Raw genomic sequence first — 27,045 nt, 5'->3', positions numbered from 1 at the left:
TGAAAGTTACTTAAGTTAATTACAGCTCTTTTCCCTTCTTGTATTATCAATCTGGAAAATGGAATAATGGATATTCCTCATCAATTCTAATCCACGTAAAACCAAGTATGACCCATTATTACCTAATGTCCCCACCAACTTCACATAAATTTACTGAAATAATACAATCAGTGACTTAAAATATGAAATATTTTAATTATTTTTATAACTTTAAGTGTTAGAACATACAACAGATCTCTTCAGTGAATTACAAAAAGGAAAAACAAAAAGAAAAACAGCCTAACAAAACCATCTCACATATAGAACAGCAGCTGATATGTAACATGAGTTGAACTGAGTAAAACAATAGCTGTAACTATTCATTAGCCATGTACACACAACACAACTGATTATTTAAATAAGGAAACTATCACATATAAAACGCTCGAAAATTACACTGGCCATGATTTATTACAGAATTCTCATAAATTTGTGACTTTCATACATGTAACACAAACCTTAGCATACCTGTCTACTGGTGTACCTTTTCTTAATATAAGCCATAAGTAAGTGTACACAGTTAGCATGGTGGGTTATCTGACCGCAAGTGAACACAAATCTACCTACAAGGCTTCTTTGTGTTCCACATAATACAGCTGTCTAACAGAAGACAAAAAATGTTGATCAAATCTGCTAGTTAAATTGTAACAACTTGCTAAAAAAGAATGTTCCAGCAGAAATCTGTGCAGCACAAATAACCTTTTTAAAGTTAAGTATTACACAAGAGGTAGAAGTGAGATTTTGCAATGGTCATGAGATATCCAGTTATTTTACAGAAACACTGAAATAAGCCTAAACTGATTAATCATTAAGTCTTAGCTCTATAATTAAAAACTGACATTTTGCTTCTTCTGGTTAAATGTATACTTTCACATATTTCTGTTGGGTCTACTAAATGGATTAAATAACAACAGCCTTCTTCAGTAATATTTCACTAGCAGTGTAAAATTTGTTTTTAATTAAATGAGACTGACCAACATACATGTAAAAGATAGTCTTCAGACACCAAACAGTGTATTAAAATATAGACAGTATTAATCTTTGTATATCTGTCATAAAAATAAAAGTAAACTTATTTTCCCCTCTATATTGGAAATAGCCTAATTTTGTGAAAAACTATTTTTATTAAATTATTACTGTGCATAAACAAGTCTGAGACCAGTTTTACTTTGTACAGTAAAAATTGTAAAGCAACCTTTATCAGGCATTGATTTTTTTAAGCCAATGCTGGTCTACCTTCCCACTCAATAGTTAGCTTTCATATATGCAAACAATTTCCTTTTTAAAGCTTACCTGGCAAATAAGAAACAGAGGAATTAAGAGTTTCAGTTCCCCAGTTCTAAAAAAGTTGCTCAAAATTATTTTATTCCATACATTTTAAACTTCTAACAACAGAGGCTAAATAAGTACATTAAAACGTACCTTATTTTTTGCACCTTTTATTGTAGTATTGCTAATAAAGAAAAATGAGTCACCACACTATAAAACTGACAGATTTGGCTGTAATATTAAAAAGTAAAAAACTAAGGAAAAAGAAAGTGCCATTTGAAAACAAATTATAAAACCATTTATAATAAAAAAGTAACTGTGCAGATTTACAGTTTTTCCTTTTATAATTATATATAAGTTTCTTCAAAACAAAAAAGTGCTGGTGATTTGGACAGATAAAACTGCACAAGAAACAAATCAAGATCTTAACATGGTTAAGGCTGTATTTCCATCCAGGCAAATCAGGATAAAAAAAGATGCAAAATTCTCCAAAGCCTATAGATTTAACTGACAAAAGCTTCTACTGTAGGTACATTCCTCAGCTTTAAATGAAAGCATACTATTCCCCTAACTCCAAGACGTTGTTATGTTCAAAAACCTTAAAATAAGTTAGGGAACAACATGTATTTCTGGAGTTTTTTGGTACCTAATGTTCAACATGAACTGCAAAGCTTATCCTATTTAACTTTGTGTATATACAAGACTTTAAGTCAGTAAATCAATAAAGTCAATTGAAGTCAGTATCTGCAAAACCATTGACTTTAATGGAAGCAGGATCATGCACAATCTCTACATCATCTCAATGTCAAATGCTGTGACATTTAGACAGTTAAAAGTTAGCTCCTCCATCATATTCACCTAATATACTAAAGTGGTGTTCCCTGTTTTCTTTTTCAGTAGGAGATCAACTCGTGCAGAGTTGGCAAAGAACCCTGAACTCAAGTTTTCTCAAGTTAGTGGAGATCTGCACATTTTTGAAAAGCTAAATCTACTCAAATGTCCTCAACGGAAAGGAGGATTAAAAACATTTAAGGTCAAACTCACTTCTCAGTCCCCACCAAACACGCACAAGCCATCTTTGGGACTGACACAGCATCCATTATTTTGACATAACAGCTGCCACAGAGCATAAATAGAAAGTGCAACCAGCTTTTAGAGCAGATCAGAAAATGGCTTTGTGTTATCTTAAAAAAATAAATTCTAAGGAGCTTTACTTTTTTCACAGTAATCTTGTCGAGTAATTAAAAAGCCCCAGACACATCCAACTTCCTAAACACTCTCCTAAGCACAATGAAAACCAGTAACTGTGACTTCCTAAAATGATGTGTTCTGAGGATGTCATACAGAGTAGAGCAAAAGCTATGGTTTCAGGCAGAGGCAAACTGAGATTAACCTCCCCTGCCCCTCTCCCCGCCAAATTAGGTATGTGCTATATGCCTTTTTTATCAGGGACATTGAGAGCAAATTCATTTTACTTCTTCTTTGGAGGGAAAAAAACACACTATATACCACTGTTTCCATCAACAAAGAGGGACAAAAGGCAGAATGAGAGCTATGGTTTGCGGTAAAGGTGGCCTTGATCTTGAAGGGCCCCTCTATTGAGGATGTGGTACCACAGAGAATAGCCACATTCCATGACAATCTCACCTCCTTTAATGCTGACAAACTAATACTGATCTCACTGATACTAGCTTACACCAGTTCTATTACAACAGATTTACTATGCTAGGTACTCTGGAGATAGAGAAGAACAAAGGCAGAGGTACAGGTGCTAAATATGGAACACACTCTGGCCATACGTCTTCCGACCAGGGAAACAAAAAATGGAAAGAGGAAATAACCACAAGCTTCCAGTCAGCTACTTGGGAGGGGGAAATAATCCATAAAAGGTATCATTTAGCTGGTGATTTTTAAGTCTATACTATACTGCATTATCAATTCAGGTTCTTAAAGCTTTAGCCCTATTACAATAAAATAAATACATTTGTATTTTATCTAACATGATTGGAACAAGAATTCTTCAACATTCTGCACTCTTGGAACGCAGCCTGACTAACCTAGTGGACAAACTGCAGTGGGCACTGATGCCACTCTCCTTCCCCACACTTAACCACACATCCCAATTGCACACACCAGTTAGAAGAAGAAAAAGACCATTTCACCCCAAAATGGGGTGGAAATTTTCTACACACGAAAATTCACCACACACTGTTTGTGCCACAAACTGAAAAACCTCACAAACCTCTATATGCTTTCATGTGGACTTCTATCAAATAACTCATGTCTGCTTCCATGAAGTCAATACATTGAGACTAGGAGTAGGTCCCAACAAGCCACAGAAGAAATTATACTTATTCAGGTGAAGAACCGAAGAGAATATTTATAGAAATCAACAGTAGTCAAATAGGACCACTATATGGCCATATAGAGCTACGGTAATCCCAAATTCAAACTGCTCAGTTTACACAAGACTGTATTTTCACCCTGAAATATAGAAGGGCGTGGAGAAAAACAAAAACAAAACTGAATTGTTTTGAAAGATTTTTTGTTTTTACATATCAATGCTGTTAATTGCTAAAGTATTTCAAGAAATGGGCAGAAAATTTCCATACTAAGAGGACCATCAGATAGTTTAAATTTTAAAAAGAAACAGGCAGATCAAGTAAAAAAAAAATTAAATGTGCTCATGTTGCATTTGTGGCCAACACAACTTAAGTCTGTTATTAATACATTTGACTAGTGGTAACTCTCAACAGCTATCGTGCCTTACATGTGTATAGGAGTCCACACCACTGGAGAATCAAATATTATGCAAGAACAACACTAATACCATATGCTACATTGGTTCTAGTCGAACGCAGCTACATTTAACCCCTTTAAATGGATTATTAAATTGCAACAGAAAGCTGAAGTGACCATACACAGTAACTTATCATTTTTGAGAAATAAGACTGTTAAAAGGCACATTAACTATAAATGAATGGATTAAGATCACATTCCTTCACAATAATTTACACACAAACAATACAATAAAAGGTCCTAAATATGCTCAGTAGATTCACTATTACAAAACAATCCTGCAAGACTACAATTATTCTGTAAACAAAGGCAAATCAAAACTTTCAAATTCTATTTCCTGTTAACATAGTAATCACAACTCAAAAACTTAAATTCCATCAAAAACTGAAATATTGTAAACTATGAAAAATTTTCAAACCACCAACTACAGTTTTACAAAAGCACATCTGACCTGCTGAAATCAGTGCAAACAGATTGCACGCACACACACAAAATAGACTCACATAGCACTAAAATAATTCTCTTCAATACCAAATTTAGTTTTAGACTAAGGCTTTAAAATATCCATTGAAACTGATTAAGTTTTCTTTAGACAAAGTGGAGCATACTTGTAATAAGAGTCTGCCTTCTTTGTTTAATCAGTGGATCAAAATGAGGCTTTAGTGACTTCCTATCGTACAAAATGATGCACTCCTTACCTCATTACCATTAACAATGGTACAACCACTGGTATTATATTAGTACTAATAAAACAATAAGACTATATGTGTTCTAGAAACATTCACAGGTCCAAAATTACAGACTGTTTGGAATATTTAGGAAGTACATATATACGGAAAGAGAATAATATATTTATCAAGAAAGTGTCCAATTCAACATTGTAACATCATGAAACACAGATAAAACTTCAATTTAAATCTTTAAACTTTTTCTTCTATCCTCAACATAATTCTTTTTTTAACATAAGAACTGGTCTCTGAAGCCATTCATCAATATATGAAGACCTAAGAATATACTTGGTAATTAGTATATTTCAAAAGACAATCTAACATTAAGACACGATTGATAAAACATTAAAATACTCAAAAGTAGTGTGATAAAAATAAAATATGAATTATTCATCCTTTTCTAATTCTCACTTTATACATTCACAATGATATGTAACACTTCTGATTGTCTAAGCCACAGGATGAAGACTATAATAGCAATCAAATACATGAAATCTTCTCATGCTAAAACAAATCAGTTAAACAGCTTTGGTAACCTAGTAAATAGTTAGCTTTGTTTAAATATCTTGCAAACATCCCTTCCCCAAAAAACAAACAAACAGACAAACAAAAAAACCCACCTATATATTGTGTGTATATTTATATATAATATACATAATTCCTGAGTAAATTGTTAAATCTGAGTATTAGGAAGGTTTGGCAAAAGACCCAACTATATATTATTAAAAATTAAATAAACATTTAATCAAGACATGAAAATAAATATGGAATGTTTCTGATAATTAAAGTATCATAACCATATTAATAACCATGTAATTTTTCATTAAGTGCATACATGCTCTTCTTAATTATGAGACATCAGTAAATCTAATTTGTAATCCTGAGTGACAATTTTATGTTAACTGCCAACGTGTACTTTCATGCAATGTACTACAACTCTTTAAATTAGCTCTTCATTTATTTATAATGTAAAAATTTTTGTCACAAGGATTATACTATGGAAACTTTTGGTTTAGATTCATCTGGCCAAATTTCTAAATTGGCAGAACCAGTATTCATGTAACTAATATTAAGCTCTGATTATTCTAATCAGGCTATTGGCAATTACCTGAAAGATTTGACACCCTGTCACAATAGCAATGCAGAAGTGTGGATTATTCAGTGTTGAGTGACAGTACAAAGAATACATTATTTAGCAATCATTCTGGCACTTAAAAGAACCCATAATGGTGCAAAAAACCTAATAATTATGAAATACCCTTTAAAATGGCATTTCTAATGTATGCTAAATTCTATAACTAACAAATGAAGAAAAGAATCAAAATTAGCTTAGCCACTCACTGGTTCTCAGGTGATGGCTTTAGTCACAGCTGATATTTAACTTTGGCTAAGTGATCAAGAAAATGGTCAGCTATTGCCCAGTTCCTCTTATTAATAAAATCTTTATCTTACATAGAAGACACTTCAATACCAGCAATATTAAAACTGTAGTAACACTATTACAAGAAATATTTCTGAACACCAGAATCACAGTAATAAAATTGCAGTACTGATCAGTTGAATTATCCTTATTTTTTCTGATAACTTAACAAAAAAAGTTCTCCATACTATAACGCATTCACTTTCTTCTTATTTTTTGCCCCACACAGTTATTCAAAAATCTGTATAAATTCCTCATGTTTTTCTTTTTTGCTTCCCCGGTCTTCAGGATCCACACTGTTTTTTTCTCGCATGCTTATGTTTCCTGGACAAAGCTCTTCTAGTGCTCTCTCGACCTCCTCCTGTTTCACTGGAGTACTTAAGCAGGTTTTTGGTAGAGTCATCTGCAGTGCACACCATAAAGCAGTACGAGCTTTACGTGTAGAAACAGCTAACTCTTTAATGGCAGCTGCCAGAGCAAGAACATCTACGAAGACAATAACACGCAAACACATCACAACAGAATATACAACCACAACATCCATTGATTAGACAAAAATCACATGAATTCAGCCAATACTTTGTGTAATTCCAAGAAACCACTGGAAAGACTGAACCCTGTTGTTAAATAATATGTCTAATACTTATTTAGCTATATTATAGGCTTTCCAATGCTCCAAAGTTATGAGGTAAATTCAGACCCCAGACCACAGGATTCTGGTAATAAAAGGTGCTGAAAGGATATTCAAGGTTTATAGTATATATGATCTTTCTGGAGTATTTGTGGAGTACTTTGCCTAACTTGAAATTCTGCATCATTCTTGTCTGGATTATGCAGATCACCATCACCACTAAGACAGCAGCAACTTCTTCCTTGTAAATATCAGAGGAGTAGCTATATAAGTCTGTATCTTTGAGAACAACAAGAAGTCCTGTGGCAGCTTATAGACTAACAGATATTTTGGAACATAAGCTTTCATGGGCAAAGACATCTGATGAAGCGGGTCTTTGCCCACGAAAGCTTATGCTCCAAAACATCTGTTAGTCTATAAGGTGCCACAGGACTTCTTGTTGTTCTTCCTTGTAAATGTAACTCTCACAGATGAAGCTGAAGTTGCCTTTTAACTGGTGCATTACCCACAATGGGTCTGGCTGGAAACATGACTGGGGCTAGCATGAATAAAGGTGCCAGAGATATTTGTCATTAAAAACAAAACAAAAACACGCCCTGGCCCCCCAAAAACAACAACTACAAAAACAATTATTTTGTCCTTGTTTGGGATAAGTTCCTCAACTAAAGGATAAGTTTGGGATAGTTTGGGATAAGTTCCTCAAACTAAGCCATCTCTGGTAAAACAGACAATTGCAGTATAAGTCTACAAGAACCTATCCGTTTGCTCATCTTTAAGAGGCAAAATGTCCACAGGATTAGGATAGTCTTATGTCTCAACTGTGACTGTGGATTCCACTTTAGAGCACAGACACACAGGCTGTGTCTATACTAGAGAATTATGTTAACAGAAGGGGCCCTCTGTCGACATAACTCAGGAAGTGTCTACACACATAAAGCATTCTGTCAACAGAGTCTCAACAGAACTCTGCATTTGTGTCAACCGTGTTATCCCTTGAAAATCTGAGCAATAACGCTTCTGTTGACAGGTGCTTTTCTAATTGTCAGTTTCTCCTCTCTTGATGTTCACACCTTCACATGAGTTGCTGATAATGGACCACATCTTCCCTGACTGAATTGACCTGGTTTCTCCTCTCTTGATGTTCACAACTCCACATTAGCTGCTGATAATGGGCCACATCCTCCGTGACTGAACTGACCTTGTCAACTTTGGCCCTCCTCTTGACTGGGACTCCCTCCTTTTCATGAGTCTATAAATTTGGACCTTCCTCTGGAACCCCGACTCATGCATCTGACGAGGTGGGTCTTTGCCCACAAAAGCTTATGCTCCAAAATATCTGTCAGTCTATAAGGTGGCACAGGATTTCTTGTTGTTTTTACAGTGGTGACCCTTTTTATTTTAACTGAGAAAATACCTTTTGACGAGAAGGAGTCTAAAATCAGTAACACAAAACAGAGTAAAGTCTGTGCAGAAATCACCTGATGCAAGTGATCCTTTCATCTCTTTTAAAGTCAAAGGCACACATGTAGAGAATGGTTCTGTTTAAGGAAGTAAGTCTACTAGTTGCCATTCCAACATTCAAAATGTGTTACAAATTGAATTGAACATAAACTGAATAGTATCAGAGGAGAAGTTGTGTTAGTTTGCATCCGCAAAAACAATGACAAGTCCAGGGGCACCTTATGTTCTAAAAAAATCTGTTAGTCTACAGGTGCCACAGGACTTCTTGCTTTTACAAACTGGGCAAAAAAAACCAACTCATTTTAGAACTGCAAAGCAATTACAAGTATTTCCCATTTACCTTTCTCATTATTGTATCGAGGTGATCCTTGTCTCTGTGGATTGGTAGCATTAACTATCTCATCTTTCCGTTTTGCTTGTGTAACATGAATGGCTTCTAAATGATGTTCCACGGTATTGTATATATTTCCATGGACAGGAGAACCGCGGAGCCTTTCCATTTTCCCTATTAAGGTGAGTACCTAACCAATATATTGAAAACACCAAAACTGTTATTTTATTAAAATACTACACAAAATATAACAACCTGACAAACAAAAAACCTGATGTTACTAATGCCTGCAGAATATTCTATTAGGTAAGTATGCTTACTCTGGCCTGCTCTCGTAACTGGTCCACAATCAAACGATCCACTCGTGAAGGGTTGGCAGGAAGTCGGGAAAGAGAAGTATTATTTGAGCTAGATACTCGCTTTCCTGGAAAGTTTCTTGCAAGGTCGGCTTCAGTCTGAAGAGAAAACAAATAGGTTTAAAATATTTAGAAATTAGTTTCATCCTATTATGTACGTTTTTTTTATTTTTTCACTACTACTTAGATGCACAAAAATGTGACTGCTGCTTAAGCCTCGGGGGCATTGACAACACGAAGAAGACATTGACCATTATACTGTCAATAGCTGGCTGTAAAAATAAGAATACTTCCAAAAATTACAGGTATTACCTTAAAGCATAAATCTAAAATAAACATCAGCAATCAACAAACAAAATCATCTTTATAAAAATAAAAAAGCATACTAATCGCCTTTATAGTGTTAACTAATCTTAGGTATAGACCCACATAAATAGAAGGGTCTTACACAGTCCTTCGAAGACTAAAATCCAGCTTTGTCACACCAAATTAGAGATGTGAATTCCCAATTGCCTTCTACTGATAACATCTTGGTAAGGGCTATCAGATCATTAAAATTCAGAGATTACTAACAAGTACATGAATTGTTCTCAGTTGCTTCAGTGGTTATGCTTGAAATGCCCAAGGATAATCACAGGTTTACCAGAATGGCTTTGAGAAGATAACTACACTAAAAAGTCATCCACCTAGACTTTAAACTCACCTATGACAACAGACCTGGGTAAACCCCAAGACATGGCAGATAAAGATGGGACAAAGCCAAAAGAATATGTTTTAGAGTGACATACCTCTTACATCTGAAGTTAGATATAAACAACCATCCTGGCCTTCCCTCAGTTCACACTGAACTAAGTTCTATCTAAAAAGAGCTGGACCAAAAAAGGTACTGATTTATCATCCAGTCACGCTTTAGCTAGACAAGTCACATCAGGGGCCTCTGCCATGACCTATGGATGATGGTAACTACTGGCTACAAATCTTGCACTGAACAACATGAACCAAAAAATAGGATCCCATGCCACCAGATAATAAAAAACCTTGGGCCAAAGAGGGCTTGATGGTACTTGATTAACCAACCATAGGTTTTACGTGCATTTAGTTCAAGAAAATTACTGCTAAAAAGTGATTCTAACTCTTGTAAGGCTGGAAAATGAGAGGTGAAACTCAGTCTCATGCACAGATGTATCCCACTTTTACTGTTTGTTATCTTCTCACAATGCACATAACTCAAAACAGTTTGCTCCAGAGGGAACTCAACATATTTAGACTAGAATGAATGTCACAATACGGTAGGGTCTCAACATTTGCAAGGGTTTGGTGTTGCGAACCCCCGCGAATGTAGAATTTTGCAAATATGGGGAAGGGGCAGCTGCCCACGCTCCCTGGCTGGAGCCCCAGTGAGGCTGCGGCTGCCTTCTCCCTGCCTGAAGCCCTAGCTGCTGGAGCTCCCAGCACAGAGCCCCAGTGAGGCTGAGGCTGCTGTTGACAAGTAAAACGCATGAATTTCTACTTTATCCAACTGTTCCTGTATAATCACCATCCTATAATACAAATCTATCATGGTACTCATTTATTACCTTTTTCCTCTCCTTCTCCAGAGCTCTCCACTGTTCATAACACTCCTCCAGTCGAATATGAAGCTCATTAGCAGGTCCACTGCGAGTTTTTGGGGGCCTGTACTTGTTAAAAGGAGTTGGAAAGGGAAAGTATGGCATACTTAATTCCCCACAAAATAGGTCATTAATGAAAGGATTCAAATGGTTAAAATCATCATAGTGAAAAAGATCAACAAGTTCTGAGAAGGGAAATGGTGATGGAGGAAAAGCAAAATTATTCGCTGAATGAAATGGATGGGGATTAAATGGTGCATAATTGGGATTTTGCTTAAAATCAGACATTAATGGGAAAGAAGGAAGAAAAGAAGGATTGATGAAGTCAGACATGTTGCCACCATTCTGTTCTTGTTTCCTTCGGAACATGTTGAACTGTTGCTGATTTCGTCCTGCATACCCAGGATGGGGTATCCAATTTCTTCTACCTCTTCTATCATCTTTATTACAGTTATCTTGGTTTGGTTTTTTGCGAAACCTATGATACTTTTCAGACTCATCACTTGCACAATTCTGCTGTGTTAACCAATTGTGTGACAAATTAATGGGTATTTTACGATACTGACCTTTCTTACCAGTGAATGAATCATGCTGGTAATGTCCAAAAGATTTAATTTGTTTCTGTTTTTCTGTAAAGAAATTTGAACCCTCCAAGTTAGTAGGAACACTATTTGATATTTGTAACCTTCCATCTTTCCTTGATGAAGGTAACTGTGAATAGTAAGAAGGCTGGGTTGCAGACTGATGTGTAGGAGATTCACTGGACATAGTTGAAACCCCTGAAGAGGACTGTGGACTTGTTACTACTTGGTTTTGCTTTCTATATGCAATATCTGATATAGTTGTGGGACTTAAGATTTTACCATCCAGCCAAGTATGCCCACGGTAAGATGACTGATAATTCCCATTTTGCAGAGGAGTTTTTACAGATAAATTATATTCAGCAGATTTCCGAGAACATTCTTTAGAATTAATATGGCTCTGGCATTCAGTGTTATTAAAGGTTTTCCCCAAATTGAAGCTATTATGGCCATTTTGCATGTGAGTTTCCTGTGGGTTTCTATTTGTTCCTGCAGGAAAACTATTTTCTTTAATAAACGGTTGATTGAAAAAATATAGTGATGGATGAATAGATGGCTGTGATGTATGAGAAGCCGTAAAATCATCATATCTTTTAGAAAACAAATGGTTGTCCTGGAACACTTTTCCCCGCAAATGACCACCAGGTGGACTAGACAGCTCATTGGAGTACTTTGTTTGTTTTTGTCTGTCATTTTTCATAAGGCTGCCTCTTGTTCTGTCAGTTTCCCAATACTCTTTCTGAATAGCAGTGCCATCTTTAATTCTGCTTTGAGAAGAAAAATTACTAAAATCAGAGCAGTTCTTTTCACTGTCTCCATTTAGTTTAATCTTATCATAACCGCACACATGCTGATTAAATTCTACATTTTGAAATGCTACTTCCTCTTGCTGAATTATAGCATTATTTTGAAAAGCAGAATTTTCAGGATAAATGTTCAAGATATCATCAGTTGACTGAGTGTAAGGGTCAGAAGGAGAAAGCCAAGATTCTAGAAAATGAAGATCTTCAAATCCTCTGCGTAAAGTCTCCACTTCAGATGACTTTTTCAAGTGACCTTGGTAACTGCTCTGTGTGCCAATCAGATGTGGCATATCTTTATTTTGTAATGGGTGATTAGAAGAAAGACCTGAGAAGTCACCGTTTCCAACCTCAGATGCCCACTTAGGGGGAAACAATCTTGACACAGAGTTCCTGTAACAAATAAAATTGCATGTTTAGGAATGACAAAACCCCTTTATATTACATTAAAGCTCTTGTTCAGAATTCAGTGTTTTTTCAAAAAGCAAAGCTACTATTAAGAACTTTGCTAAAGATATAATTCAAGTAGTTTTGTCACAGAAATAAGAAATAAAAACCTACTAGTGTACTAGACTGTTGCCAGCCTATAATTATTACCTAATATTATTTTTTCTAGTGTACTTTAAACACTTCATCTTATGGTGCTTCAGTCACTACTATGCCCTTCATAATCTCAAAGACTTAATTATCTATTCTTTAAAAGTTTCTGTATTGACATTAGAACCTACATAGCACTTTTCATAGAAAGAACCTATAGTACTCAAAAATAAAATTAAGCCTCACAACGCCTCTGCAAAGTTGATTCCATGTTCTGCAGTAGTTCTTATTTCTTAGATTACATTTGCCTTGTTCAGAAGTATGTTCCTGCCCCCAGCATTAAAACATTTAAATTGCTGCTCCAAGATTTTCTAATAATCATGCTAAATACACACAGTCTTCTCTTCCCCCATGTTAAAAAAAAAAAAAACCTAAGACATCAGATAGAGATTTGACTACTCTAATAGCTGAAAATGTCTGATGGCCTCCCCTCTTGGCTCCCTTCTATGACGATTTATTGTTTTACGATAGGGGAGAGAAGAATTTCAGAGAAATAACATACTAACAAATTTTTATCTTGAATTTTTTTAAATACTATCAGTCTAAGACAGTGGTGGCGATCTGCAGCCCGAGAGCCACATGCAGCCTGTTCGGGTTCTATGTAAGGCCCACGAGGCATTTTGTTTTTAAATGCCCACACTCAGGGTTTTCAGATTTTGCTGGATTTTGTCCTACAGGTATTACAGAAGTGATACATACATAAAGCAAGTGCACGTGAAATGGGGTGTGCACTGATTACAGACATCTCTGTGAGAGCTGTATGCTCCCTCTGCATCGGTTCCATCAGCACACCCCGCAAATTCTAGGTATGCAGGTACAGTTAGCAAAACCTGAGAGACCTGAGAGACTGCCTTGGTTATGACAATCTTGCAGCCCACAGAGATGGAGGGCCACTCATGCAGCCAACTCACTAAGCCTAGGCTGGCCATCTGTAGTCTAAGAGAAATCAGCAAAGTCACTCTCATCTAAATAGTCTCCAAGGTTGCAAGTGCTGCAGGGTGGAGGGGGAATTCAGGTTCTTCTTGTGGAATTTCCTCACCAACTCTTTGGATGCAAGAAACAGTGCAACTGAACAGGAGGCTGTTGGGTTTCCCAACAAATACCAACGGCAAGAGATGCTCTGTATATATGCACTGGTTCTGGTGCTCTAGTTCTTCCCCAAGCCACAGGCTACACAATTCCAACAGAGCCACGCCACCAAGTACAGTCAAAGTTGTTCCCTAGGGCCCACAGGGCAGAAGGGATCTAAGCAAGCATAATACAGCTCTATGCTATTGCCCTTCTATGACAAGCTCTTTTGGATACCTCTAGTGGGGTGAAGATCAATAAGAAGTGGATTACGCAGGAGACACTGAAGCTGGTCCAAGAGAAGAGTGTGTTGAAGATCAGAAGGGGTGTTTCCAAGAGGGCAGAAGAGCAATATAGAGTGAAATGCAATGAGGTAAGGAAAGCGGACAGAAAGGATAAGGCAAAATGGTTAGAGGAGCAGTGTAAAGATACAGAGTGTTATTACAGCGAGTGTAACACTAGGGAGGTGTATAAGATGATCAGGAATATTAATAGGAAGTGGCAGCCAAAGCAGATGGCTATCAAAGAAGAGAATGACGAGGTGCTCATGAATAAGGAGAAGGTTGTGCATTGAAGGATGAGATATTGCACTGATCTGGACAAAGCACAGTTGGACCCAAGTGTCTCAGAGGGACTGATTAAAGAACTGAAAGAGGTATCTCCATCAACATCGAGAGTGAGACTGGTATTTCAAAGGAGGAAGTAGAAAGAGCAGTGAAATGACTAAAGACGAACAAGTATCAGAGGGGTAGCCGTGTTAGTCTGGATCTGTAGCAGCAACGAAGGGTCCTGTGGCACCTTACAGACTAACAGAAAAGTTTAGAGCATGAGCTTTCGTGAGTTAACTCACTTCTTCAGATGCTTCAGAAGTGAGTTAACTCACGAAAGCTCATGCTCTAAACTTTTCTGTTAGTCTATAAGGTGCCACAGGACCCTTCGTTGCTGCTAAAGAGGAACAAGAACCTTGGAAATGAGATCATGGGAGAGATGATCAAACATGGTGGAGAAAGTATGATTCAGGAAATACGACTGTAATATGGCATGGAAAGAAGGGAAGGCACCTAAGGAATGCATAAGATCCGTGTTAGTGACAATACACAAGAAAGAAAGTGCATTGGAGTGCAAGAACTACAGAACGATTGCCCAAACAAGTCATCTAGGCAAGCTCCTGATGACGATACTGGGGGAGAGACTGAGATCACAGGCAGAAGAACATCTAGTGGATGAGCAAGTGGGATTCAGGAAAGATAGAAGTACAATACAGCAGATATTGGCACTAAGATTGATAGCACAGAAAGTTCTACAAATGAACGTCTACAATTGCTTCATCAGTTTTCAGAAGGCATTTGACAGTATAGATCAGAATCATAGAATCATGGAATAACAGAGCTGAAAGAGACCAAAAAAGCCATCGAGTCCAGCCCCTGCTCTAAGCAGGACCAAACCATCAGATCAGACCCACCAGGGCTTTGTCGAGATGAGACTTAAACACCTCAAGGGATGGAGACTCCACTACTTCCCTGGGTAGACCATTCCAATGCTTCACCACCCTCCTAATGAAAAAGATTTTCCTAATGTTCAACCTGGACCTTTCCAACCGCAACTTGAGACCATTGTTCTGTGTTCTGCCATCTGTGACCACTGTGAACAGCCTCTCTCCAGCCTCTTTGCAACCTCCCTTCAGTAAGTTGAAGGCTGTTATCAAGTCCCTCCTCAGTCTTCTCTTCTGCAGACTAAACAGTCCCAATTCCCTCAACCTTTCTTCATAAGTCATATGCTCCGGCCCCCTAATTATTTGGTCACCCTCCGCTGGACCCTCTCCAGTGTATCCACACCCTTCCTATAAATGGGGGCCCAAAACTGGACACAGCACTCCAGATGCAGTCTCACCAAAGCCGAATAAAGAGGAATAATCACTTCTCTGGATCTACTGGCAACGCGCCTCTTGATGCAACCTAAAATGGCATTAGCTTTCTTGGCTACAACGGCACACTGTTGACTCATGTCTACCTTCTCGTCTACTACAACTCCCAGGTCCGTTTCTGCAAAACTACTACTGAGACAGTCGGACCCCAGCCCATAACAGAAAGTGACTTTGGCGGTGATGGAGTCATACAGAGTGGATAGCAAACTGATACGGTTGTTGAAGGATATCAACCACAATGCAGAGGCAGCAGTGAGAACATGAGAAGAGTTGGGAAATTTGTTTAGAATGAGTAGAGGTACAAGAGAAGAAGATCTGATATCACCGAATAGCTTCATCATGCACCTAGACAGAGCAAGGGACAAGATCAAGGAATATGTAGAAGGGATACCTGTGCACAGGATGAGAATCAACAACTTGAGGTTCACGGATGATATAGTTGTCATTGAAGATGAAGAAAAGCTAGGGAGAACAGTGCAGGTGCTGAATGAGGAAAGGAAGCGGTACAGACTGATTATGAACAAAACAATGGTATTTGGAGGTAAGGAAATAGGAAGGAAGATCAGCATAGACAGGATCAAACTAGAGTACGCAGAGAAGTACACATATCTGGGGACCAACATAACATATGATCTAGACAGTAAGAAGCAAATAGCAAGTAGCATAGCAAAAACAAGAGCGAGTTTGAAGGCGATGGATAAAATCTGGAAAAGCAAAAAGATTAGCTGAGGAATGGAGCTGAGCATCTTCAAAATGTGTGCACTCAGCACCATGCTGTATGGATGTGAGACAAAGGCTACGTCTACACTAGGACACTACATCGAAGTAGCCTATTTCGAAGTAAGAACAACAAAATAGGCTACTTTGATGATTATCGTCTACATGTCCTCCAGGGCTGGCAATGTCGACGTTCAACGTCGAAGTGGTGCCGGGGAACATCAAAAAGAGCCACCCCTGAAGGAAACGCAGAGCATCCACACACACAAGCCCCCTCTTTCGAAATAAGGGGCCAGGAAAGCCCACAGACCGGGTCACAGAGCACACTAGCCCTTCCGGGGCAGCTGCAGCCCGCTCCCTTAAAGGGCCCCTCCCAGACACACTCGGCCTGCACCGCACGAGCAGCCCTGCGTTGGTGATACAAGCCTCGCAGACCTCAAGCCCGCAGACATGGACATCCAGCAGCAGCTGGAAGACCTACAAGCCGCCTCCCACGGAGCAGGCACCCTTCTAGATGCTGCCTGAGCAGCCGCCCAGCAGCTTCTGGAATGGGAGCCCTCCCCAGGAGCACCAGGAGACGCCCCTGACCATCAGGCCCTCCTGCTCCCCCCCGCCGGGTGCCCTGCCGACTCTGGAGCTACCCCTCCAGCACTGAGTGGTGGGAACACCTGGTTATGGGGGAATGGAATGACGACCAGTGGCTGCGGAACTTCCGCATGAGCCGGCAGACCTTCCCGGAGCTCTGCCAGTGGCTCACCCCCGCACTCAGGCACCACGACACCTGGATGCGGCACGCCCTCCCTGTTGAGAAGAGGGTCGCAATAGCTGTCTGGAAGCTGGCCAATCCAGACAGCTACCGCTCCGTGGGACAGCAATTTGGAGTGGGAAAGGCCACAGTCGGGGCAGTCCTCATGGAGGTAAGGAGGCCTGGGGCTGAACCCCCGGGGAGGGGAACCTGAGGAGGGGGGCCTGGGGGAGGGGGTCACACTCTGCAAACCCTCACAGGCACCCATGTTCCCTCCCCACAGGTGGTGCATGCACTCAATGCCCTGTTGCTGAAGAGGGTCGTCTGAGTTGGGGACCTGGACGCAGCCGTCGAGGGATTCCCCGCCATGGGATTCCCCAACTACTTTGGAGCCCTTGATGGGACCCACATCCCCATCCGCACCCCAGACCACAGTGGTGGGCGCTATATCAACAAGAAGGGCTACCACTCTGTGGTCCTGCAGGCCATGGTCGACAGCCGTGGCTGCTTCCAGGACATCTACGTGGGCTGGCCTGGCTCTACCCATGACGCCCACGTTTTCCGGAATTCGGGACTATGCTGCTGACTGCAGGCGGGGACCTACATCCCCCAGAGGGAGATCCCTCTGGGAGATACCACCGCCGTACCCCTCTGCCTTGTGGGGGATGCAGCATACCCCCTTCAGCCTTGGCTTGTGATGCCCTATACAGGCCACCTCACTGACAGCCAGGAGTGCTACAACACCCGACTCAACCATGCCCAACAAGTGGTCGAGCGAGCCTTTGGGCGCCTGAAAGGCTGCTGGCATTGCCTCCTGGCACACCTAGACCTGGGCCTCCCAAACATCCTGCAGGTTGTGGGGGCCTGCTCCACACTCCACAACCTGGTGGAAAGCAAGGGGGAGGCCATTGTGCAGGGCTGGGCACAGAAGGTCGCAACAGCCTACCCCCAGCCAGCCGCCACCCCGAGCCACCAGGCCCACCAGGACGGGGTCTGGGTCCGGGAAGCCCTAAGGGAGTACTTTGACCAGGGGGCACAGTGAGCGACCCCCCGGCCATCCCTGCACCCTGCTGCAATACCCACGCCCCACCCTCACCAAAAGCACACGGGACACAGGTTTTTGGAAAAATAAAACTATCATTATTATTTACAGGAACAAAAATGTCACCTCTTTTTGGCACATAATAATATCAGCAAATAAAACAGATTCAAATAACAATAATAATAACTATATACAAGTGGGGACATCTTTAATAAACTATGTACAGGGGGGTCAACTATAAATAACTATAGACAGAGTGGGGACAACTATGTACAGGGGGGAGACGTGGGAAGGCCACACATCGGCCCATCATTCTGGGGCAGGGGTGGAAGGGCACGAGCCCCGCTGCATTCGGCTGGCCAGTCCCCCTCTCAGCCGGGGTCCCCAGCGAGGCCGGCTGGGAGCCAGGAGGATGGGGAGGTATGGCCGAGGCGGGTCCTCGGCCCTGGGTGGCTCCTGCCCTGAGAAGCTGGTGGGTGGGGAGGCAGGCGGGACATCAGGTGGGGCAACAGGCAGGACATCAGGCGGGGGATCAGGCGGGGCGGCGGGGAGGGCAGCATGGAGGACATCAGGGGGAGCAGACGGGCCACCAGCTCCTCAAAGGTGTTGGCCACCCGATTGAAGGTGGCCATAAACTCCTGCCAGGCCTCCCGGCGCCAGGCGGCCTCCCGCGCCTCAAATTGGAGCCTCCGCTCCATGAGGTCCGTCTGGCACCGGAGGGCCGCAGCCACCTCTGGGTCATGTGTGTTGCAGCGGTGGCCCTGGCGGGGGTGGGCCCGTCCCGGTGCAGGTGGCGACCCCGGGCATTGGTGGTCCGGTGGTCTCGGAGGGCTGTCTGGGACCACGGATGGTGCAGCTGCAGAAATAGGGGGGCCATGAGTACCCAGCCTTGACCCATGGCCCACCCCCATCCCCCATTGGTGCGTGCAGTGATCCTGTGGGTGGCCCCTTCCAGTGGTCCGCCCCTCTCCCCTCCCACTGGGGGTGGGGCACGGCACTGTCCATGGGTGGAGGTGCTGCTGGGCACTGGTGGCTGTGGCACCGTCCCTGTGCCATGGTGTGCCCGGGCCATGGCAGGCTGGGGTATTGTGGGGATGTGTGGGGCCCCCAGTCAAGTGGTGCCCCTGCCTCATGCTCAGGGGGTCTGTGCCCTGTGGGGTACGTACCTGACGGTGCACTGCCAGGATCAGGAGATGACCATCTAGCGGACACCCAGCTGGAGCTGTGGGATGGTATGTCCAGCATGAGCTCCCCCTCCTCGCTGGACCACTCAGTGACTGGGGTGGAGGGTCCCGGCTCTAGCCCTGGGGGGGCAGGACTGGCTTCCGGACCTGACCCTGGCTCCGAGGCCGGCTGGGGCTCATCAGCCTTGGTGTCAAGGGTGGCTGTGGGGGGGGGAGGAGGAGGTGCCCTGGGGGCCCAGGATAGCCCTGAGCTCCTGGTAATAGGGGCAAGTGGCAGGGGAAGCCCCAGACCAGCTGGCCGAGTCCCGGGCCCGGGCGTAACCCTGCTGCAACTCCTTGCCCTTACTCCTGACATGGTCAGGAGTGTGGGCAGGGTGACCCCAGGCAGCCAGGCCCTCGGCCAGCTGGGCGAACGCCTCCGCGTTCTGCCCCTTGCTCCCCATGATGTGCAGCACCTCCTCCTCACCCCAAAGCCCCAGCAGGTCACGGAGCTCAGGGTCAGTCCAGGAGGGGCCCCGCTTCCTACCCTGCTGGCTGGAGGCCTGGGATCCCTGAGATGGCCCAGAGGGGGAGCTCTGGGGGCGCTCAGGAGGCTGGTTGGCTGCCATGGTGTCCCTTTGGGCTGTACAGGGACACCTCGTGGCATGGCTGCTGCATGCATGCTGTCAACTTCCTGCTACGGGGTTTCCGGGTCTGTGTGGCTTTAAGAACCACTGAGAGCAAAGATCATAGAGTTTCGAACGGGCTGGCCAGCACGTCTCAACCCTTCAGCTGATTGCCGCCATGGCGGACCCCGCTATTTCGAAGTAGCGGGACGCGGATTGTCTATACACACCCTACTTTGATGTTCAACGTCGAAGTAAGGCGCTATTCCCATCTTCTGATGGGAATAGCGATTTCGACGTCTCGCCGCTTAACATCGATTTGAACGTCGAAATAGCACACGGCGTGTGTAGACGCGACATGTGCTATTTCAACATTGTGCCGGCTACTTCGAAGTAGTCGGCTAGTGTAGACGTAGCCAAAAAGATTTAAAAAGAAGGATATCAGCATTTGAGAAGAGTTGTTATAGAAAGATCCTGAGAATAGGATGGATGCAGAACATCACCTGCAAGGAATTATATAGGAAGATACAGCTGAAATAGAATGTACTGCAGAAGGTTATACAACGGAAGTTACAGCTATACGGACATATCTGCAGAATGAACGACAGACCAAGACCAACTCTCAGAGAGAGCCAGCACCTTAGATAGGGCAGTGCTGGGCAGACTCAAGGTAGCTTGAGGAAATATCCAGCCTGACTCCTCCCACACTGCAGGCCCCAAGGTAGAGGCCCAAAAGGTGCAAGAGGTTACAGGGGAAGTGGGCCAGGGAGTGACATGTGGTCAAGGGAAAGAGAAGGAGGGCAGAACAGGCTGCTGCCAGAGGATGCCTCAGCCGAGACTCAGAGTAGTGGGCAGGTCTGAGTCTCTTCTCTCCCCCTCCTGCATCTCACCTAGCCACACCAACTGTGGCCAACACGTGCTGTGTCTTGCCCTTGAAGTAGGGGCTAAACAAAGGCTGCAGTTGACCACATTAGTGAGGGCTCTGGACAAGGACTTGCTGAGACCCCTGGAGGTGGCAGGGGACTATAGTAGGCACTGCCAGAGGGGAGTGTCCCAAAGAGGACTTGGGGATCCTAGGAGTGTCACGGGTCCTGAGTGGCGCACAAGGTAGAGTGGGGAGCAGCGGCAGATGCCACACTGGCTAGAAAGAGGCGCACTGCTAAGGGGAGTGAACTAATTCCCTGAGCAACCAGCAGGAGGTGCTGTGGCAGTGAGTTTGCCCTGTGACAACACCTGAAAGAAGTTGAGTGATGGAGAATGGGACAACACTGTACACTACAGCTTACCCTTGGGGCATCCATTTCACTCACCACATGGGAAGGTTTCTGGCACAAAGAGGGTGGAGGCAGAATTTCCCTTCCTAGTATAAGGTGCTACAGGACTGCTTGTTATTTGTGAAGCTACAGACCAACACAGGCAGCCCTCTGAGCATGTACTTTTAGAAATGATCAGGCAGGCATAGTAAAAATATGTAGTGTACGCTTTCAAAACATACAAAATATTTGTTATCTAAATGGCACAGAAAAGCTTTTTAAAATTTTCTGCATAAACTCTGAGATATATAGGTCCACTGGTGATTCACTACTTTGCATTTTAGAAACTCTTAACGCCTTCAGGACACCTAAAACACATCATGATATATACCTGACAGACAGCATTTAACATATCATCAGAAAACTAATAACTTACTGATCATTTCTATTCTTGCATGACGTATGCAAAAAGTTCATCTATGCTAGAATTATGTTCTTAAAATGAACAGTAACAGACAGAAAGCCGTGACAGTCTATATACTATCAAAACAAAAAAGCAGTCAAGTAGCACTTTAAAGACTAACAAAATAATTTATTAGATGAGCTTTCGTGGGACAGACCCACTTCTTCAGACCATAGCCAGACCAGAACAGACTCAATATTTAAGGCACAGAGAACCAAATATAGTAATCAAGGTTGACAAATCAGAAAAAAATTATCAAGGTGAGCAAATCAGAGAGTAGAGGCGCGGGGGGAAGTCAAGAATTAAGATTAAGCCCAGTATGCAAACGAGCCCCTATAATGACCCAGAAAATTCCCATCCCAGTTCAAACCACATGTTAATGTGCTGAATTTGAATATAAAAGAGAGTTCAGCAGCCTCTCTTTCCAGACTGTTATGAAAATTCCTCTTCAGTAAGATGTACACTTTTAAATCATTAACAGAATGGCCCACTCCACTAAAATGCTGGCTGATAGGTTTGTGGATCAGGAGTGTTTTTATGTCTGTTTTATGCCATTAACTCTTTGTCTAAGACCGTTTGAAGTCTGTCCAATATACAAAGCATGTGGGCATTGATGGCACATATGATGTTAGTTGAGGAACATGAGAATGTGCCTGTGATTCTGTGACTAACCTGGTTAGGTGCAGTGATGGTATTTCCAGAAAAGATATGTGGACAAAGCTGGCAGTGGGCTTTGTTGCAAGGAAAAGTTCCAGGACTTATGTTCCTGCGGTACAGACTGTGGTTGTGGGTGAGAATCCTCATAAGGTTGGGAGGTTGTCTGTAGGACAGAACAGGCCTGTCACCTAGGGCCTTCTGGAGTGTGGCATCCTGATTAAGGATAGGTTGTAGGTCCCTAATAATGCATTACACTGGCTTGAGTTGAGGGCTGTAGTTAATGACCAGTGGTGTTCTGTTCTTGGCTGTTTTGGGCCTATCTTGGAGTAGCTGGTCTCTGGGTATTTGTCTGGCCCTGTCCATTTTATTTTTTTATTTCTCCTGGTGGGTAATTCAAGTTCATGAATATGCGGTAAAGATCCTGTAGTTTTCAGTCTCTGGCAGTAGGATCAGAGCAAATGCGATTGTACCTAAGGGCTTGACTGTAAACAATGGATCTAGTTATGTGTGCAGGATGGAAGCTAGAAGCGCATAGGTAAGTATAGCGATCAGTAGGCTTTCGGTACAGTGCGGTACTGATCAGACCATCCTTGATTTGTACTGTAGTGTCCAGGAAATGTATCTCTCGCGTGGAATAATCGAGGCATAAGTTGATGGTGGGGTGCGGATTGTTAAAGTTTCTGTGGAATTCTTCTAGAGTCTCTATACCATGGGTCCAAATCATAAAGATGTCATCAATTATTTTAAGTAGAGGAGCGGTAAAAGGGGCATCATTGTTCCAGGTCAGCCATAAATGTATTAGCATATTGTGGGGTCCTGCGGGTGCCCATAACAGTTCCACTAATCTGGAGGTATAAACTGTCCCCAAATCGGAACTAATTGTCCTGGAACTTTTCCTTGCAACAAAGCCCGCTGCCAGCTTTGTCCACATATCTTTTCTGGAGATACCATTACTGCACCTAACCAGGTTAGTCACAGAATCACGGGCACATTCTCATGTTCCTCAGCTAACATCTTATATGCCATCATGTGTCAATAATGCCCACAAGCTTTGTATATTGGACAGACTTCAAACTCTCTTAAACAAAGAGTTAATGGGCACAAAACAGACATAAAAACACTCCTGATCTGCAAACCTGTCAGCCAACATTTTAATGGAGTGGGCCATTCTGTTAATGACTTAAGAGTTTGTCTCTTACTGAAGAGGAATTTTCATAACAGTCTGGAAAGAGAGGCTGCTGAACTCTCTTTTATATTCAAATTCAGCACATTAACATGTGGTTTGAACTGGGATGGGAATTTTCTGGGTCATTATAGGGGCTCATTTGCATACTTGGCTTAGTCTAATTCTCGACTCCCCCACACCTCTACTCTCTGATTTGCTCACCTTGATAATTTTTTTCTGATTTGTCAACCTCGATTACTATTTTTGGTTCTCTGTGCCTTAAATATTTGAGTCTGTTCTGGCCTGGCTATGGTCTGAAGAAGTGGGTCTGTCTCACGAAAGCTCATCTAATAAATTATTTTGTTAGTCTTTAAAGTGCTACTTGACTGCTTTCTTGTTCTTAAAATGAGTTTGGCAAGAGAGGCATAAATCCACTTCATGCTAGACAAAGGAATGTGTATTTGCATGTCTGATAAGCCTGGTCAGGAAGAGATAATGAAGAAACATTCACATCCAAAATAAACAAATCCATCAGAAGAGCAAGTAGGGAAAGATGAGCAATCCCAAGATGGAAACCTCATTCCCAGGAAACCTTCCTGTCTCTTGTAGCAGTATCAATAAAATTTGGGAAGATACAGGGAGAAAGTCATTTTGACATCATCACTTGAGGAACTAAAGAAGTCAGAGATCTTGATTTCACAGAATGTTGGTTCTTTCAACCAATGCAGCTGAAATCCCTGAGAAATAAGTACACATGAGAGATATTCTCAGGAAAAGATTGTAACTTTCATAAATTATGTTTTATTTTAAAAATGTATTTTAACTCTTTTGTTTGTAACTATCTTTATACTTGATATCACTTAAACTATGACCTTTTATTTACTAAACTTGTTTTTTTACTACAAGCTAATTCAATGTTTTCATTAAAAAGAGTGTTTGTTCAATTAATGAGCTGTTTGTTTTTACTGTCTCTTTAAAAAACCAGTGAACTTAACTTCTGAGACTGTTCCAAGAGAGGGTGGGAGACTACAGGACAGACAGTATTGGGGAAATAAGGCATTTGGTACACTTATTTATCAGCAATGATTAACCAGTACAAAATACTAAGAGGTGTATAGTGTCGAGAACTACAAATACAATTCAGATGTACAAATATAAATATACCAATACATCTCAAATTATGAGCTATTTCTACCTTTAGATATGTCCAAACTCATATCTCCACTAATCCTCTTAATACAACTAAAGTAATGAAAGACACAAATTTCTCTTTCCAGCTGCCATCTGATGGTAGGAGGATGAACAGAAACTGCCTTTATACTTTAGTCTCAGAGGGTCAGCCATGTTCATTTTGAGCTTCACAAAAAAACCCAAGCAGTCCTTAGCACCTTAAAGACCCACAATTTATTTATTAGGTAATGAGCTTTCTTGGGTAAGATCCACTGATGAATCAGATGAAGTGGGTCTTCCCATGAAAGCTCATTACCTAATAAATAAAATTGTTAGTCTTTAAGGTGCTACAAAACTGCTTGTGTTTATATGTTACTGCAAGTAAATACTAGCAACACATCTCTAATTTAACTTGATGATAGCTTACTTAAATGACATCACAAACCTCAGTACTACGCCAAATGTTTACTGTTATGTACAACATAGAAAAGATACTTTAAAATGTACAATATATAACACCATGCAAGTTTTCAGTATAAACTTACCAATCTGTAACTGGTTCTGGCTTGTTTGGCTCCTCTAGGATGCTGGAGACTAAGCCAAACATATCTGGCCCATTGCCAGAGTAAGAGAGATTTATCTGTGCCCTGAAAAAATAAAACCCAGGCAGATGTGAGCCTGTCATCAGGAGAAAATAAAGCAACCCATAAAGAAAACACACACTAAAGTTTACATTCATATTTCTTTAGCAGTAGCACATAAGTAAAGTCACAGAGAGGAAGTCATGTTAGTCTGCAGCTTCACAAAACAAAAACGCAGTCACGCAGCACTTTAAAGACTAACAAAATAATTTATTAGGTGATGAGCTTTCCTGGGGCAGACACACTTCTTCAGAACTGGAAGTGGATCTGTCCCATGAAAACTCATCACCCAATAAATTATTTTGTTAGTCCTTAAAGTGCTACATGGACTGCTTTTTTTTTATATAAACATAGGAGGGGTGAGAGAAAAGAAAGCTTCCTCACCCTCCAAGAATTAATAAAATAATGTTCCTTACAGATGAAAAGCTAAGTATTATCTTCTATCATTATTATAGCATGACTCTGAAGGTGAACAAATATTTGAATAATTAGAATGTTTCAAAACACCATGATCACAACACCCTGCGTGCAGTCTCAGCCCTATGCATGAAGCACTGAAGAGCGGAAAGGAAAGAAGATGAATGGAATGGGTATCAGCTGCTTTCTTCTTACCTCTTCCTCCCTCTTCCCCAGAGTAACTTTCTCTGAAGATAAGAGGGGATGGAGACTGAGCAGGGTGCATAGGAATTTCTATACTGGATCAGACCTGAATCAAGCTTGTTCAAAATCCTGTCTATGATGGAAAAACCCTTCTGTATTCTGTACCTCCACACTCCCAACTTCAGGTCTCATCATGATCGATAATAGTAAAGATTGTTTTAATTATTTCACAATTTTTAAACTAATTATTACTCTGGATATTCTTGATATCTGAATTGTTAACTTCTTGCCTCAACTTTTTATATCAGTTCTGAATTTTCTTTCAATTTAATTGATGCCCACATTGTTTTTCTGTTAGACGATAGGAAACTGGTGTTCTTCCTATCTACCTTCAACTATTCATGTCATTGTCCTACATACTCTTAGAATGATTTATTTTCATAGAACCATATAATACCCAAACTGGAATCATCAAAGCCAGTCCCCTGCTTAGACATTTATCTAACCTGCTCTCAAGTTGTCTCCAATGATGGAGATTCCACAACCTCACCAGGCAATTTAGTCCAGTGTTTAACCACCCTCACCAGAAGTTTTTCCTAATATCCAACCTAAACTCTCCCTTCTGCAGTTTAAGCCCTTTGCTTCTTGTCCTATCACTGGAGTAAAGGAGTGCAAGGTATCTCCCTCCTCCTTGTAATATCCTTTCAGGTACTTGAAAGTTGCAATCATGTCTCCTCTGAGCTTTCTCTTCTTCAAATTAAACAAACCCAATTCTTTCAGTCTTCCCTCTTAGGTCATGTTTTCTAGACCTTTAATCATTTTGGTTGCTCTTCTCAGGCCTGTCTCCAATTTCTCCACATCCTTCTTGAAATGTGGTCCCCAGAACTGTACACAATACTCTGAGGCCTAATCAGCATGGAGCAGAGCAGAAAAATGACTTCACGGCTATGTCTACACTAGCCCAAAACTTCGAAATGGCCAAGCAAATGGCCATTTCGAAGTTTACTAATGAAGCGCTGAAATACATATTCAGCGCCTCATTAGAACACCAGCAGCCGCGGCACTTCGAAATTGACGCAGCTTGCAGCCACGTGGCTCATCCAGACGAGACTCCTTTTCAAAAGGAATAAGAGGATTTCGAAGTTGCCGGGGTCCTTTAGAAAAGGAGCCCCATCTGGACATGCTGTGC

At 41.7% G+C, this 27,045-nt stretch overlaps 1 protein-coding gene across 1 annotated transcript in view; it reads right to left on the bottom strand.

Moving 5' to 3' along the window:
* Window positions 1-204: 204 nt before the first annotated feature.
* LOC142008195 (uncharacterized) overlaps window positions 205-27,045 on the bottom strand; it is a 32,983-nt gene continuing 6,142 nt past the window's right edge. The window contains exons 2-6 of the mRNA XM_074985297.1: window positions 25,161-25,262; window positions 10,612-12,418; window positions 8,999-9,133; window positions 8,688-8,868; window positions 205-6,741 (exon numbers count right to left, since the gene is read on the bottom strand). Of these exons, the coding sequence (XP_074841398.1) occupies window positions 6,485-6,741; window positions 8,688-8,868; window positions 8,999-9,133; window positions 10,612-12,418; window positions 25,161-25,262 (2,482 nt within the window). The 3' untranslated portion in view covers window positions 205-6,484. The remainder of the gene's footprint in view (window positions 6,742-8,687; window positions 8,869-8,998; window positions 9,134-10,611; window positions 12,419-25,160; window positions 25,263-27,045) is intronic.

The sequence above is a fragment of the Carettochelys insculpta genome, chromosome 2, assembly GCF_033958435.1.
Source record: "Carettochelys insculpta isolate YL-2023 chromosome 2, ASM3395843v1, whole genome shotgun sequence".
Lineage (NCBI taxonomy): Eukaryota > Metazoa > Chordata > Testudines > Carettochelyidae > Carettochelys > Carettochelys insculpta.
The sequence above is the reverse complement of the archived record's forward strand: the minus strand, read 5'-3'. Positions and strand labels throughout refer to the sequence as shown.